The 15,930-nt window shown below is 42.0% G+C and overlaps 1 protein-coding gene across 3 annotated transcripts in view; it reads left to right on the top strand.

Annotated features, from left to right (window-relative positions):
* The first annotated feature begins 7,903 nt into the window (after positions 1-7,903).
* mcamb (melanoma cell adhesion molecule b) overlaps positions 7,904-15,930 on the top strand; it is a 52,214-nt gene continuing 44,187 nt past the window's right edge. For all 3 annotated transcript variants that reach the window (XM_045703478.2, XM_045703475.2, XM_045703477.2), the window contains exon 1: positions 7,904-8,097. In XM_045703478.2, coding sequence (XP_045559434.2) covers positions 8,034-8,097 — 64 coding nt within the window. In that variant the 5' untranslated portion in view covers positions 7,904-8,033. The remainder of the gene's footprint in view (positions 8,098-15,930) is intronic.

Below are 15,930 nucleotides of genomic sequence, written 5' to 3'. Positions count from 1 at the left end.
CTGGACTTGGGGGCAAGTATTGGAGAGATACAGAAGCCTGCCGGGGAAGCAGGAGAGGCAGCCCCCCCAAAAAAATGTGTGGGGGGGGGGGGGCACACGGGTAGATTGGGGGAGTCAGGGTTGAGACCTGAGCCAACTCCCCGTGCTTATCGTGGTGAGCATGTGCCTGCTCTTTGCACTCTCCCTCCAGTGCGCCTCCACAGCCCAGTACGTCCTGTGCCTGCTCCTCGCACTCTCCCTCCAGTGCGCCTCCACAGCCCAGTACATCCTGTGCCTGTTCCTCGCACTCTCCCTCCAGTGCGCCTCCACAGCCCCGTATGTCCTGTGCCTGCTCCACATACCAGGCTGTCAGTACGTCGCCTCAGTCCGGTGAGACCCATTCCGGCTCCACGTACGAAGCCTCCAGTGATGATCCATGGTCCGACGCCTCCAGTGATTATCCATGGCACGAAGCCTCCAGTGATGATCCACACCCCGGAGCCTGTAGGGATGATCCATGGCACGAAGCCTCCAATGATAATTCATGGCCCGGAGCCTGCAGCGATGCTCTCCAGTCCGGAACCTCCAGCGACGCCCTGCAGCCCGGAACCTCCAGCGACGCCCTGCAGCCCGGAACCTCCAGCGACGCCCTGCAGCCCGGAACCTCCTGAGACGGCCTGCAGCCCGGAACCTCCTGAGACGGCCTGCAGCCCGGAACCTCCTGAGACGGCCTGCAGCCCGGAACCTCCTGAGACGGCCTGCAGCCCGGAACCTCCTGAGACGGCCTGCAGCCCAGAGTCTTCAGAGGCGGTCGGCAGTTCAGAGCCTCCGGCGATGATCCACGGTCTGGTTCCTCCGGCGACACAGGAGCAGGGGATCAGCGGGCGGAGTGGGGGCTACGCCCCGAACCAGAGCCGCCGCCAAGAATAGATGCCCACCCGGACCCTCCCCTATAGGTTCAGGTTTGCGGCCGGCAGTCCGCACCTTTGGGGGGGAGGGGGAGGTACTGTCACGCCCTGACCTGAGAGAGATGGTTTATTTCTCTATTTTGTTAGGTCAGGGTGTGTCACAACCAGCTGTGACCGGGAGTCCCATTGGACGGTGCACAATTGGCCCAGCATTCTTTACTTGGCTCCTGGCGCTCTAGTGAGTCCTTGTGGTGGGCCCGGGGCCTGCAGGCTGACTTCAGTTGAAAGGTGTTTCCTCTGACACATTGGTGCACCTAGCTTCTGGGTTAAGTGGGTAGGTGTAAAGGACCGCGGTTTGGCGGGTCATGTTTCAGAAGATGCATTACTCAACCTTCATTTGTGACATTAATATTTAGTGAATGAAATTACATTTAAGTTATTTATCAGATGCTCTTATCCAGAGCGACTTATAAGTGCATTCATAGCTAGGTGAGACAACCACATATCACAGTCAAACATACTGTATACGAACACGCCATTCCAGCTAAACAATGGATATATAGCGTTTAGCAAAAAAATACATTTTCATACACATCTAAAAATCATTAATAAAAATGTGAGAACAGTAATATTATACACATAAGCAATAATTTCTCATGAATAACACAAATCTGAAAAATTGGTGGATATAGCATTTTGGAAATAAACTTCATATCTCATTGAAAACTCAGTGCTACTACGCCTATTCAATTCCCCTGTCACAGAAAGAGAGAGCAAGAGGAGGAGAGAGGGGGGGGGGGGGGGGGTTGACAGACAGACAGACAGACAAAGAGTAATCTGATCAAATAAATCAAATCTTAGTTCATAACAATCTACTTCACTTCAAAGGAGTAGTTCAGTTAGACTCAAAGTCCCACAAATGCAGAGGAGCCAAAATGCAGCCAAAATGCCTGTCTATTGCATTTTCCCTACTGCTGCCAGTGCCTAATGGTGAGAAGGAACCTTTTATTACTTGACAGCAGTGACGTGTGTGTGCTCTCCCACAGGTGTACAAACAGTCAGCGGCTTTGTATGCAAACACATTGTATATTGAGACTGTCGACTCGGATACACTTGGTCTCACACCACAGGAGGAGCTCCAATGCTGATGATAAAACGACTGGCTCTAGTGCAGCGAGCACACTGTGCTTTTTGTACTGGAGCTAGCCTGTTTTTTCAGACTACCTAAAAAGACTTCTGTCTACCTGTACCAGATGTTTTCTTTCAGCACAGAGTAGTGGTTCCTTCTTCTTGAGTTTCCAAGTTCTTTATCATGTGGCAAATGTATTGAGGCTTGTAGTTGAAATCCATGATTTCCCGAAGGCCCAGATATAGCACATTTTGAGTACAGAGGAATAAGCAGAGCAATCTAAGTTTTCTAATAGGCTTTGATTTATCAATTAGAACAGCTGTTGGTCAAGCAATTGAATGCTCGGGAATGCTCTGGAACCTACTGAAATGTAATTCAATGCCATGTATGCTTTACGAATCCGGCAAGAGAACAGGCCCATGTATCATTTCAACACAATTACATTTTAAGGGACCCTCAGTCCGATCATACACTATATATAATATAATTTAGCCCAAAAAACTACCTCTTCCCCTACTGTATTTATTTATTTATTTTGCTCCTTTGCACCTCATTATTTCTATTTCTACTTTGCATTTTCTTCCATTGCAAATCTATCATTCCAGTGTTCTACTTGCTATATTGTATGTACTTCGCCACCATGGCCTTTTTTGCCTTTACCTCCCTTATCTCACCTCATTTGCTCACATTGTATATAGACTTATTATTCTACTGTATTATTGACTGTATGTTTGTTTTACTCCATGTGTAACTCTGTTGTTGTATGTGTCAAACTGCTTTGCTTTATCTTGGCCAGGTCGCAATTGTAAATGAGAACTTGTTCTCAACTTGCCTACCTGGTTAAATAAAGGTGAAAAAAAAAAAATATATTAAATTAAAAAAAATATACAAAAGTATGTGGACACCCATTCAAATGAGTGGATTCGGCTATTTCAGCCCCACTCGTTACTGACAGGTGTGTAAAATCGAGCACACAGCTATGCAATCTCTATAAACAAAATATTGGCAGAAGAATGGCCTTACTGAAGAGCTCAGTGACTTTCAACGTGTCACTGTCATATGATGCCACCTTTCCAACAAGTCAGTTCATCAAAATTCTGCCCTGCTAAAGCTGCAAGCGTAAGTGTTGTTATTGTGAAGAGAAACGGTTAGGAGCAACAACGGCTCAGCCGCTCACAGAACAGAACCGCCGAGTGCTGAAGCGTGTAACGCGTAAAAATTGTCTGTCCTCAGTTGCAACACTCACTACCTAGTTCCAAACTACCTCTGGAAGCAACGTCAGCACAATAACTGTTGGGAGCTTCATGAAATGGGTTTCCATGGCCAAGCAGCCGCACAAAAGCCTAAGATCACCTTGCGCAATGCCAAGCGCCGGTTGGAGTGGTGTAAAGCTCACAACCATTGGGCTCTGGAGCAGTGGAAACACGTTCTCTGGAATGATGAATCACACTTCATCATCCGACAGTCTGACGGACAAATCTGGGTTTGGCGGATGCCAGGTGAACGCTACCTGCCCGAATGCATAGTGCCAACTGTAAAGTTTGGTGGAGGAGGAATAATGGTCTGGGGCTGTTTTTCATGGTTTGGGCTAGGCCCCTTAGTTCCAGTAAAGGGAAATCTTAACACTACAGCATACAATGACATTCTAGACGATTATGTGCTTCCAACTTTGTGGCAAAAGTTTGGGGAAGGCCCTTTCCTGTTTCAGCATGACAATGCCACGTGCACAAAGTGAGGTCCATCAGAATTTGTTTTTCCAGATCCGTGCGGAAGAATTGGATTGGCCTGCACAGAGCCCTGACCTCAACCCGATCGAACACCTTTGGGATGAATTGGAACGCAGACCGTGAGGCAGGCCTAATCGGCCAACATCAGTGCCCGACCTCACTAATGCTCTTGTGGCTGAATGGAAGCAAGTCCCCGCAGCAATGTTCCAACATCCAGTGGAAAGCCTTCACAGAAGAGTGGAGGTTGTTATAGCAGCAAACGGGGACAACTCCATATTAACGCCCATGATTTTGGAATGAGATGTTCGACGAGCAGGTGTCCACATACTTTTGGTAATGTAGCGTATTTTTCACTCATACATGTCAAATGGTTTTTCCCACTATTTAAATGTTTTGTAATTCCTGAGATCTGATAGGACAGCCATGACTGCAGGGGCCCCTGGAGGCTCCTAGGGCCCCACGATCCAAGAGCTGCTGGCAAGGCTGAAAAATTCAGATCAAATAAATAACTCCATTGGTGATTGTCTTCTCACAGCTTTCCAAGATTTATGTAATGCTTTTCATAAAGCACATACCATGTCCATGTGTCTATGCTTATCCTACAAGGGCTAATATTCAATGTACAACTACATTTTCAGTCATCAGTCATGGTGTCACATCCTGACCAGTAAAGGGGTTATTTGTTATTGTAGTATGGTCAGGACGTGGCAGGGGGTGTTTGTTTTATATGGTTCGGGGTTTGTTGGGATATGTGTTTATGTAGAGGGGTATTTGTTTAGAGTATTCCGGGGTTTTTGGTTATGTTCTATGTTTTGTATTTCTATGCTCTGTCTATGTTGTGTATTTCTTTGTGTTGGCCTGGTATGGCTCTCAATCAGGAATAGCTGTACATCGTTGTTGCTGATTGGGAGTCATACTTAGGTAGCCCTGTTTTCACCTGTCCTTTGTGGGAAGTTGTTTTTGCACTGCTGTGTTTAGCCTGTAATACTGTGCGTTCATTCGTTTTCTTGTTTTGTTGTTTTGTTGTTACGTGTCTCAAATAAAGTTTAAAATGAGCACTCAACCCGCAAGATGTGATTCGCATAATTGGCAATTACTCAAATAATTCACATTTCAGATGAAGACAATGAAGATATTTAGGGGTTCACAGTGAAGCTGTGAAACCTATTGTTATTGTCTGAATTTGTATTAGTATTATTTTTCCTTGACTTGGTCAAATAACTCAAGCGTTGAGTAACTTGATAAAAAGAATGGCACCGATTGGACTAAAAGCAGTTATAAGCAGTCTCAGTTATAAGCAGCCTAGAGACTTGAAACTTTGTATGTAGGTATCTTTCCTCCTGCTGAACAAATTTGCCCCAAAGGTCCACCAGGATAGATTTTCCTCCATCTTGGACATTTTTGAAAACTTTTGAAAAATATATTTTTCATGAACCATAAGTCAAAATAACAAAATTGGATTAAGTGATGGCTTAATTATTGATAAATAAGGAAATCTGATTTTACGTGTCCATTTAAATCCATTGTAAATCCACTCCACAATTAACTGTCAACTTTAAACTTTTTAGGGTCATCAAATACATTACCATGATGAACCATATTAAGTTTGGCATATCTTAAAAAAATTATGAAACTATTAACAATTCACTTTCTTGACTATGTAACGCTAATACTTAAAATAATAATAACATTCAGATTCACTCCAAATTTGGTCTTTGAACTAATCACAATAATCCATAAGAAGCATTGTCTGATGTGAACCATGCCTCGAACAAAAGAGATCTCAGAAGACCTAAGACTAAGAAATTTTGACTTGCATAAAGCTGGAAAGGTTTACAAAAGTATCTCTAAAAGCCTTGATGTTCATCAGTCCACAGGAAGACAAATTGTCTATAAATCGATAAAGTTCAGCACTGTTGCTACTCTCCCTAGGAGTGGTCGTCCTGCAAAGATGAATGCAAGAGCACAGTGCAGAATGCTCAGTGAGGTTAAGAAGAATCCTAGATAGTGTCAGCTAAAGACTTACAGAAATCTCTGGAACATGCTAACATCTCTATTGTCGAGTATACAATACGTAAAACACTAAACAAGAATGGTGTTCATGGGAGGACACCACGGAAGAAGCCACTGCTGTCCCAAAAAAACAATGCGCACGTCTGAAGTTCACTAAAGAGTACCTGGATGTTCCACAGCGCTACAGCTAAAATATTCTGTGTACAGATCAAAATAAAATTGAGTTGTTTGGAAGGAACACACTACACTATGTGTGGAGAAAAAAAGGCCCAGCACACCAACATCAAAACCTCATTGTAACTGTAAAGTATGGTGAAGGGAGCATCATGGTTTGTGGCTGCTTTGCTGCCTCAGGGTCTGGACAGCTTGCTATCATGGAAAAAAGAATTCCCAAGTTAATCAATACATTTTTCAGGAGAATGTTAGGCTATCTGTCTGCCAATTGAAGCTCAGCAGAAGTTGGGTGATGAAACAGGACGACGACCCAAAACACAGAAGTAAATCAACAACAGAATGGCTTCAACAGAAGAAAATATTACTTCTGGAGTGGCCCAGTCAGAGTCCTGACCTCAACCCGATTGAGATGCTGTGGCATGACCTCAAGAGAGCAGTTCACACCAGACATCCCAAGAATAGTGCTGAACAGTTTTGTAAAGAGGAATGGTCCAAAATTCCTCCTGACCATTGTGCAGGTCTGATCTGCAACTACAGAAAATGTTTGGTTGAGGTTATTGCTGCCAAAGGAGGGTCAACGGGTTATTAAATCCAAGGGTTCACATACTTTCCCCACCCTTCACTGTGAAAGTTTACACAGTTTGTTCAATAAAGACATGGAAATGTATAATTGTTTATGTGTTATTAGTTTAAATAGACTGTGTTTGTCTATTGTTGTGACCTAGATGACGATCAGATCAAATTTTATGACCAATTTATGCAGAAATCCAGGTATTTCCAAAGGGTTCACATACTTTTTCTTGCCACTGTAGATATAATTGGCACCAGTGGCACCATAAGATACTAGAGCAATAACTAGTGATCAAGTGGACTTTGTCTCTTGCAAATGAATGTCAGACTTAAATTATGCAGACAAACAATGTGAAAAATTGTGATTAGTATATCTGTATAATCACATATTTTTGCCCTATTATGTGGTCTGAATGTGGTGAAAAGTGGATATTTTATTCGGGAAAATTAGAAACCAGAAGTCCTGCCGCTTGCGCAGTCAGTGTATTACAGCTGTAAGAGTGTATTGAAGTACTTTGGAATGCTAAAATGGAGTGTACTTAGTGAGATTTAAATAATTTACACAAACAGATTTCAACAAACTAAAGTCCCAGATTTCAAAGATGACGGCAATATACAAATAAACTAACGCTGAAAATATTTCACATATCTTAACATTAGTCAAATTGACCCGAGAATTGGTATATAAATTCAACAGTGTTGGGGAGAAGTGAATTACACGTAGTTCAACTTGTTATTTAACTACATTTTGCAGTAGCTTGGTCATAGTTTAACTAAATTCAAATCTAGGTATTGTTTTCAGTAGTTAATTAACATTTTGCCATGTAGTGGTGTAGCTAACTACTGAAACTACACAATCCTTTTTTGCAAATAGAAAATAGAAAATTCCTAATTCTCACTTGAAACCTAGTTTTTGTGTTTAATATGCTACATTACACATTCTGTTGACATCTTACATCAGAGTGATTTGTTCTTGCAATTTCAAGTCTATGACATTTATATTTAGATATGATAATTTATGAAGTAGTTTGGATGTAGTGAACTACTTTTTCAAAGTAATTTTAGTTAAGTAAACTATATTTTTCTTAAGGGTAGCTTTAGTTTAGCTTAACTTCTTCCAGTGTGAAGTAATTGGTACCTTGGTAAACTAGATTTCTAGAGTAGCTTCTCCATCACTGAAACTCAATACATTAAGTATTGAGTGCTTGCTTTGTTATCCAACTGATCTTGTGTACCCCGTTCATTGCTGCTCGCAGCTATATTTTATATTCTATTATATTCCATTCTAAACAATCAAGGAACCCTTGTACCAAACCATGTTATCATTAAGGCTACCTGTTCAGAAAGATTAGGCTACTGACTGTACTGAGCTCTCTCCCCTACAAGTTCCTCCTACCAACTGCACTGTCCCTCTCGACCATATCTGCACCCAGATCTCTTGCCTCTCTCGCACCCTGAGTCTGTCTAGCAGTTTTCCAGCATCGTCCAGCCGTCACACTCACTCTCAGGACGACACTGGGCAGAAGCAACAACATGGCTTTACGAATGAAGTCTTCCATGTTCGTGGGACTTTTCCTGCTTTCTCTGGCCTGGAAAGGTATGTGACCTAATACAGATATAACCTCTTGAAAACACTGCCTAGGACGCGGTTTTCTGCGGTCTATCGTTTTGTGACTACTGTACTGTACATTGGAAACTTTGCGGGGTTGCTTGTCAACTGAAGGCTGGCTTCTTGATGGAACGCTTCTCTGCTCTGCTCCGAATAAGGCTGCGTAGACTCAGCAAACTGCAAATATGTGATGTTGCTACCTTTATTCGGTCGTTTTTTCTGGTCAATTGTTTCAGAAAGCTGAAAAGCAAATGGTAGCTTATTTTCACAAATGATGAATATAGCTGCCTAGGATGTTTAAAGCATATCAGTTTTCTACTATCAGTTAAAGTTAAATGATACAGTAGGTAACCTAGTTACAATAATTCAAGTAATAGAAGTATTTGAGATTTACACATGTGCATGTCTAATGTGTATAAAGTAGTTATTTATTTGTCATCATATAAATAGTAGTAGTAAGTGGATAGAATAAGTGGATTGAATTAGTCACCCCTATACAGCAAATTCTGTCTTGAAAGATGGTCATTAGATTGTGTCACTTAGCCTATGCATATGAACAAAAAGGTAAGCTCTTCTTTCATGTTGTATGCATGCCCTCACTATTACTGTATATGAGTCATTATTTTGTTTTGACTGAATACCCAAATACTGTAATTTTAGGTATGTGTGACTCTTGAGGAATGCAATCTGTAACTGGCCATGAAAAAGATGAAAGTTGTCACAAAGAGACCACTTTTCTAGTCTGTCCTATAGCTTACTTATTTTAGATCAAAAACAATTTATTCACATAACTGCAATTATGAAAAGCATTCCACTGATGCGATTGTATTTTTGTCCATAATGAAATAGCTCAATTATTTCTGATTTTATGGAGCCTACTCTAAGGTCTATGAATGTTTGTGCAGTAAACCCATCAAATACAGCTATGTTTTTGTTATATGCTTCGCAGATACTGGTTGTTACAAATGTTTTTTTTGTCATTTGGTCGAATAGCTGCTTACTGTCAGGTCATGTCTTCCTACCAGGGTTAATCTTGGTCATGTTTTGACAACATTTACATTTATGCCATTTAGCAGACGTTCTTATCCAGAGTGACATCCAGTACAGTAGTGAGTGCGTACATTTTCATACTGAGTCAAATATGATCACCGTGTGATGGATGCAGTATGCATGCTCTTACCAAATCTACACAGAACGATTCCTAGGGGAAAAGGTAAGGGGAAATGAAGGAAAAAGGATACAGGTCCCTCTGCTAGGCTATGCCTTACTGACATCTAAGATTATAATATATTTTTTGAAATGGACTAACTCAATCTGTGATACAAAAGGAGCACCAGTGTCATTTTAAAACCTCTACGGGATTGGTATTCCCGCCATGGGACGGGTTGAGCTAACGTGCGCTAATGTGATTAGCATGATGTTTTAAGTAACAAGAACATTTCCTAGGACATAGACATATCTGATATGGGCAGAAAGCTTCAATTGTTGTTAATCTAACTGCACTGTCCAATTTACAGTAGCTATTACAGTGAAAGAATACCATTGCTATTGTTTGAGGAGAGTGCACAGTTATGAACTTGAAAATGTATTAATTAACCAATTAGGCACATTTGGGCAGTCTTGATACAACATTGTGAACAGAAATGCAATGGTTTATTGGATCAGTCTAACACTTTGCACATACATTGCTGCCATCTAGTGGCCAACATCTAAATTGCGCCTAAGCTGAAATAATACATTGTGGCCTTTTGCATTTGAAAGATGATGGAACAAAAGAAATACAAAAAACTCATGTTTTTTTCTTTGTATTATCTTTTACCAGATCTAATATGTTATATTCTCCTACATTAATTTCACATTTACACAAACGTCAAAGTGTTTCCTTTCAAATGGTATCAAGAATATGCATATCCTTGCATCAGGTCCTGAGATACAGGCAGTTAGATTTGGGTATGTCATTTAAGGCGAAGATTGAAAAAAAGGATCCAATCCTTAAAATGTGGAATGATGGCTTATAAGTGTATTTTAGGGTGTGCTGCCTGGGTGGGGTGGGAGGATGAGGTGAGGGGCATGTTGTAGGAAGCGTGCTGCAGCCTGGTGGTGCGTATAATATCCTATTTTACAGCTCAGCCATTTCAAAGCATTTTTTCATCATATTTGTCTATGTCTGTTTATTTAGACAGGTGTCTCCGGTCTTTCCCTTATAACCCGTCCTTTGCGTATCTGACTTCCCTTCCCTCTTACCCCTTTACATCCCTGGTCGCCTTCTCTCCCCTCCTGTTTGGACCCCCGTCTCGCTAACTCCCTCCCTTTATTGTACTTGTCTCCTCTTTTAGCTCACGCTCAGCTATTGTTCCTAATCTCATCTTTTCCTTGACCTCCCTGCTTCTGGTGAGCATACTTCCTAAACCCTGCCTTACTTCTTGGGCTCGGAGGACCAATTGTGGTGTTTTCCCACCGCCCCTCTTTTCCCACACTCCTTGTTTCTCAGGAAGTAGATGCTAGTTTTGGACTACAGTGGAAATGCCATAGCTATCATGTTGAACATACATATAGCAGGGGTTGATAGAGCAGGTTACATCATATGACTTTATAGGCTATGTCTTCAGTCTTTACTGTTGGGCATGTTCTTGATTTCTTACTATGGGGTTGTCTGATGTCTATCTGGTCTATTCTTTGATGGGTATCTTTCACATTCACATTTGACAGCCGCATAAAAAGTCAGATGCGTTCATTCTGGGAAAAAATAAACCAGGTCAAGTCTTGTCTTGCTGTGGATTTCATATTAGCCTCAATTGATTACTATGCCAGAGTGATCAGAAGGGATTGCCCTCATCTGGTTGCTATCGAGGCCAAGTGTCATATTGGACACAGACTTCAAAGATATCTTTGTGCCAGAATGCCAGCATGCCAGCTTGTTATTGACCACAAGGCCCCAGCAAATACTTTGACATTTACCGTCAAAGGAGCAACATCACTTTAATAACTTATCTAAATACATTAATCAAGCTGCTTACAGTAATATCTAAATAAACCTTCACAATAGTGAAGGCATCAAAGGAGTGATGGTATCATCAGGGATTCCAATAATGACCCTTTCCTAATGATACAATGTACTTTCCTGTAACACCTTCCAAATACTGGGGAAACGGCATGCTCATCACAAAGACATCTCCCATTAAAAGGACATCTTTTTTGTTGTTGTTGAGGGATGCTGTTGAGAGGGGCTGCTAATCAATGTACACAATAAAAGTCCTTGTGCCCAACCTCACAGCTTTGACATAATGAAGTGTAGATCTGGGCAGCAAATCAGCAGAGAGCTGTGATTGAAACAGAAGTCCCTAAATTCGGGCCTCTGGCAAAGGGGATAGAGTGCGGAATGCCACTGTTTCACTTCCAAGCCCCACTTTAATTTTCACGGTGACAGAGTTCTTACACTGTAAAGCCTTGTTCATCTTAGCCTTCTGATAAGAGCAACCAGTTACAGCCAGTGGCACACATTGTCCATCCTCATCCTGTTTATGTAACAATTCAGTTTTTAGGTAGAATCCTCCTACAGTCAAATGTATCCAGGAATTCAAAGTAGTAGCCTGGGACGTGATCCTGAATAGTTAATATCTTTCTTCACACTGCTTGGAGTCCTTGTGAATGAAGCCTCACCACAGACACTTGCTTGATGTCTTTAATTACCACAGTACTATCAGATATGGTGGCTGGGGAGCGTAAACTGTATGTAGCTAGGTGCAATAATGAACGTTTAGTGATAGATCAGCGGGCGCCATCATAAATGTTTCATAAAATCTCAATATTCCCCATATTTATCGTTACCTCTTTTATAAATCATTAATGCATGTGTAACGACAACATGTACGTCATCAATCAAATGTGCGACGTAACAAATGTGACAGATCTTATTATATCATTTGGAAGATGTTAGGAATGTGTCATATTATGTTTATGTTATGCAGGTCTAACCCTATACAAATGCTTTATCGTTTTACATTTGAAAGCAAGCCATAACCAATGCTTTTGAGAACAGTGTGGTAGGTGTATATGTTTGATGAATAGCAGCTGGTTAGCCACCCTGCTCAGAAATGTAGCTGTGGTTGTTTTTTTTAATGCCGTAATGTCCTGTGCTGTACACAGATTAGGCCACATTGCCCCTTATCATCATAGTCCAGAAATAAACTTTAGCTCAGCTCTCCAAACATTGTTTACATATTCCCATTCAACACAAAGTCCTTGTGACAAAGTCAAGAAACAGGCCACCTCCGCTTTTTGATATTGTTCGCTTGTTACTGTGAAACATCCATCAGAAATGCTTTGTGTAATGTAAATTCATTCTTCGCACAATGGTCATTCATCGGTTTTAGTCCTGTGTGAAAATGTCCAGATCTCTGTGCGAAATCAACGGGAAAAGTTATAAACTCAAAGGATAAGCCTTTCCGATGTATGCCTGAAGAGGAAGTTAGTATCACACCCCAAGCAATGCTATACATTTAAATCAAATTGGCAAATACAAGGTCCTGTGAAATTGTTTTGATAGAAATATAAAAAAATAAACACACATTCCTCGTAAACTGTGTACATCTTGCAAAGCATAATAATTTCTAAGAATTAGCAGGACGGTACAGGAAGATGGAAGGAGGTCAGGAACAGAAACATGAATGATTTCTTTTTCAGCATTTAGCATCTTGCACCGTCTTGGATCCTACTTGTAATCTGACTCGAAAAGAGGACAGTGAGGCTGAGTTGTGACGATGTTGCTCGGTTGCTGGTATGGTGCTCTGAAGTCTGAAGACACATCAAAGCTAACTGGGAAACTACCTGATTGATCAGATAGTCACAATTTTGTAAAAACATGCTGTCCTCATCTCTAAACGGCTAGAGGCCATTGTCAGGGGTCTGGTTTTGAGGGAAGTTATGGGTCGTTCAGGAAACTTGGGGGCTTTTCCAAATCAACCCTATGATTGAATTAGGTTAGAACAACAACCAGAGTCAGTTAGGGATCTGCTAGCGTAATATTAGTTTAATCGGACCCCAAAGGATCTCTCCTGCAACTGGATTTCTGCTGTATCTGGCTAGCTAGAAAGGAGCACACTTTCTTTATCTTGAGCGGCCTGTCAAAGCTCTTGAACAAAGCCAGGCTTCCTGAATGAAGTACCCTCTCTCAGTAGTCTGCAGCCACGCTGGTGTAAGGATTCAGGAACGTTTCACAAGCCAAGCTTAGTGATTATAAATATAATTTGAAAAATAATCAATCTTCCAAACCATTAACTTTGATTTTTGCTCGCTCTTACTCGCTCCGTTAACTTGTAGAGGACACCATCTGAAGTGCGAAACAAGTTAGAGAGTATAGCAGCGGCTACCAGGGCATTATGTTTGCTGTGTTGTCAGGATGAAATGGCCTAATGGTTTTAGGCTGTAGGGAATGACTTTCAATACTAGAGATGGCACGAGTAGAGACAACAATGGACAGAAGCCAGGAAGGGAAATGTCCTGTGTAAAGTACAGATCGGAGGGTATGAATCTGCCCCCACAGACAGGCATTGCCACAATCAATACATGGTGTGCTGGATCAGACTGGAGAAATTAAAGGAGCAGTCCATTGAGTTGTTTGTTTGTGTGGAGGCTCCCTCCCAGGCCCCTCCACTGTTGACGTCAGGGCATTGTTGACACGTTGTTAGCACTGGCTATCTCGCTTAAGCTAATTGGTAGCACACAACCACTGCTCGATCAATTAAGCAATCAGGCTCGTTGAGTAAAATCTCTGTCGTCAACTAATGTTTTAAACAGCCATACAAATGTTTTTTATGATAAAGACAATTCTTGTGTCTTTTTTGTATTATTTCCAGGTGTAAAGGATCTGGTTCCGATCTGGTTTTGATTTTGATTGGTTCAATGCTGCGTTCAGTAATGCATTTACAGATTGGCTTGATGTGAAATTGCCATTGCAGTCTTTCAATGTCTCCAGATGTGCAATGAGGCAGGCCATATGTAAGACACCTGCAACATATTGCATTAATATGTGTTCTCCATCGGGGCTGTAGGACAGTCCATTGATCCATGAATGTTTAGTGTGTCTTGCCACTATCTTGCCCTTATACCTTAGCTCTTTTGATTCCCGTTGAACTGATCTCTAGACAGATGCACACACAGCTGCATACACCAGGCGCCAAAACAGTCTGAGAGAACCCAGACGGAGGTTCAGGTTACTGAAGTCTTCATTATCCAGTAGCCTGTCTGTCCGCATCCCCCTGGGGTCATGTCTCAGGCACGGCTGCTACTTGATTCCTCTGAAGTCCTCCAGCCTCTGGAATCCTCCTTTATTGGCCACCCACTCCCACACCTCCTCCTACCTCATTTCACTACACTCACAATAACATCTGCTAACCATGTGTATGTGACCAATACGATTTGATTTGATTTGATCTCTTGTGGTTTGCTTCGACACGGACCAAGTGTTCTGTCATTGGAGCCGAATAAGTGTCAGACTGGCGTCATTGACATAATGCTTGACCGCATTGGATGTAATTACCTGCCAATTACCTACCTTACGTTTATCTAGCCCAGAGGAGGCTGGTGGGAGGCGCTATATGAGGACGGGCTCATTGTAATGGATGGAATGGAATTAATGGAGCGGAGTCAAACATGTGGTTTCCATATGTGTGATGTGTTTCATACCGTTCCATTCAGTCAATAGCAGCCATTACAATGAGCCCGTCCTCCTATAGCTCCTCCCAACGGCCTCCTCTGATCTAGCCTAACAATTTAGCGGAAAATGCTAAATATATTTCTGCGAGAATTGCTGCACTGCCCACACATGTTACAGGCTTGGGCCTTCTTGGTTCTGTCTGTTGACACCTGTTGATGATGTGATCTCGCCATCAGAACAACAGTCATGTAAAGCCCCCTTCATCAAACTCTCAGAACAAGAGATTACAGAGGCATTTGATTCACTGTTTCAAATCACTGAACGTTGTGTCGTCTTGGATGTTTTAACTGCAGGAATAACAAATAGCTACCCTGAGAGAGGGTGGAAATCTATTAGGGTACACATCCTTTGATTGGTTATTAGTAGCTTTTCACACAGAATACACGTTTACCCTGAGAAGTTGTCTGGCATCACGTTTAAATTCATCATCAACACTCTGATTGCCTGTTGCTGCAGTGCTCTTGAACAGTGTAAACAAAGCCGCCTCCATTCAACTCCTCCCCAGCTTTACCAGAGCACTTTCGCATTGTGTTTATCTCAATGGAAACTGCCCCCACTGAGGCACCGTAGGAGGAGCTAATATGGACATTAAGGGACTAACCACCTCTTCACCTCTTGCTGTTATTCTCCTGTCGCTGAGGGGCGTTGGCTAGTAGATCTCAATCCTTCGCTTTCCCTCCACACAAAAAATAACCCCTCAGTGACTTGCTGCTGTGTCATCAACACTTTAGTATGAGTCTTCTCCTGAGATCCTGAGAAGAAACCTAGTTCTTAGGAAGTGTTCCTTTTGGTGGCTGTGGTAGCTAGGTGTTTCTGGTATGAGGTCAGAAAAAGTGTTATCGCAGTAGAGTCATTTTACTCCCCTGAATAGCTTGTGTGCTTGCTAAACCAGTCTTGGGTCTGGGTTAAAGCAACAAACCAAACCAAGTCAAACTCTGTATGCCACTACTGGTCAGCCATAAACTGATGCTTTGTCCACTGAGGAAAAGTAATTTTGGTTTTTCTTTGACAAATAGAGAGCTCTCTTCCTGGCCAAAAACATCAGCGGTCACTTAAAATGTTGCTCTGCTCTTGGTCATTATTAAACAGTAGTTTGATCAAGGTCT

The sequence above is a fragment of the Salmo salar genome, chromosome 20 (assembly GCF_965601325.2).
Source record: "Salmo salar chromosome 20, fSalSal1, whole genome shotgun sequence".
NCBI lineage: Eukaryota > Metazoa > Chordata > Actinopteri > Salmoniformes > Salmonidae > Salmo > Salmo salar.
The sequence above is the reverse complement of the archived record's forward strand: the minus strand, read 5'-3'. Positions and strand labels throughout refer to the sequence as shown.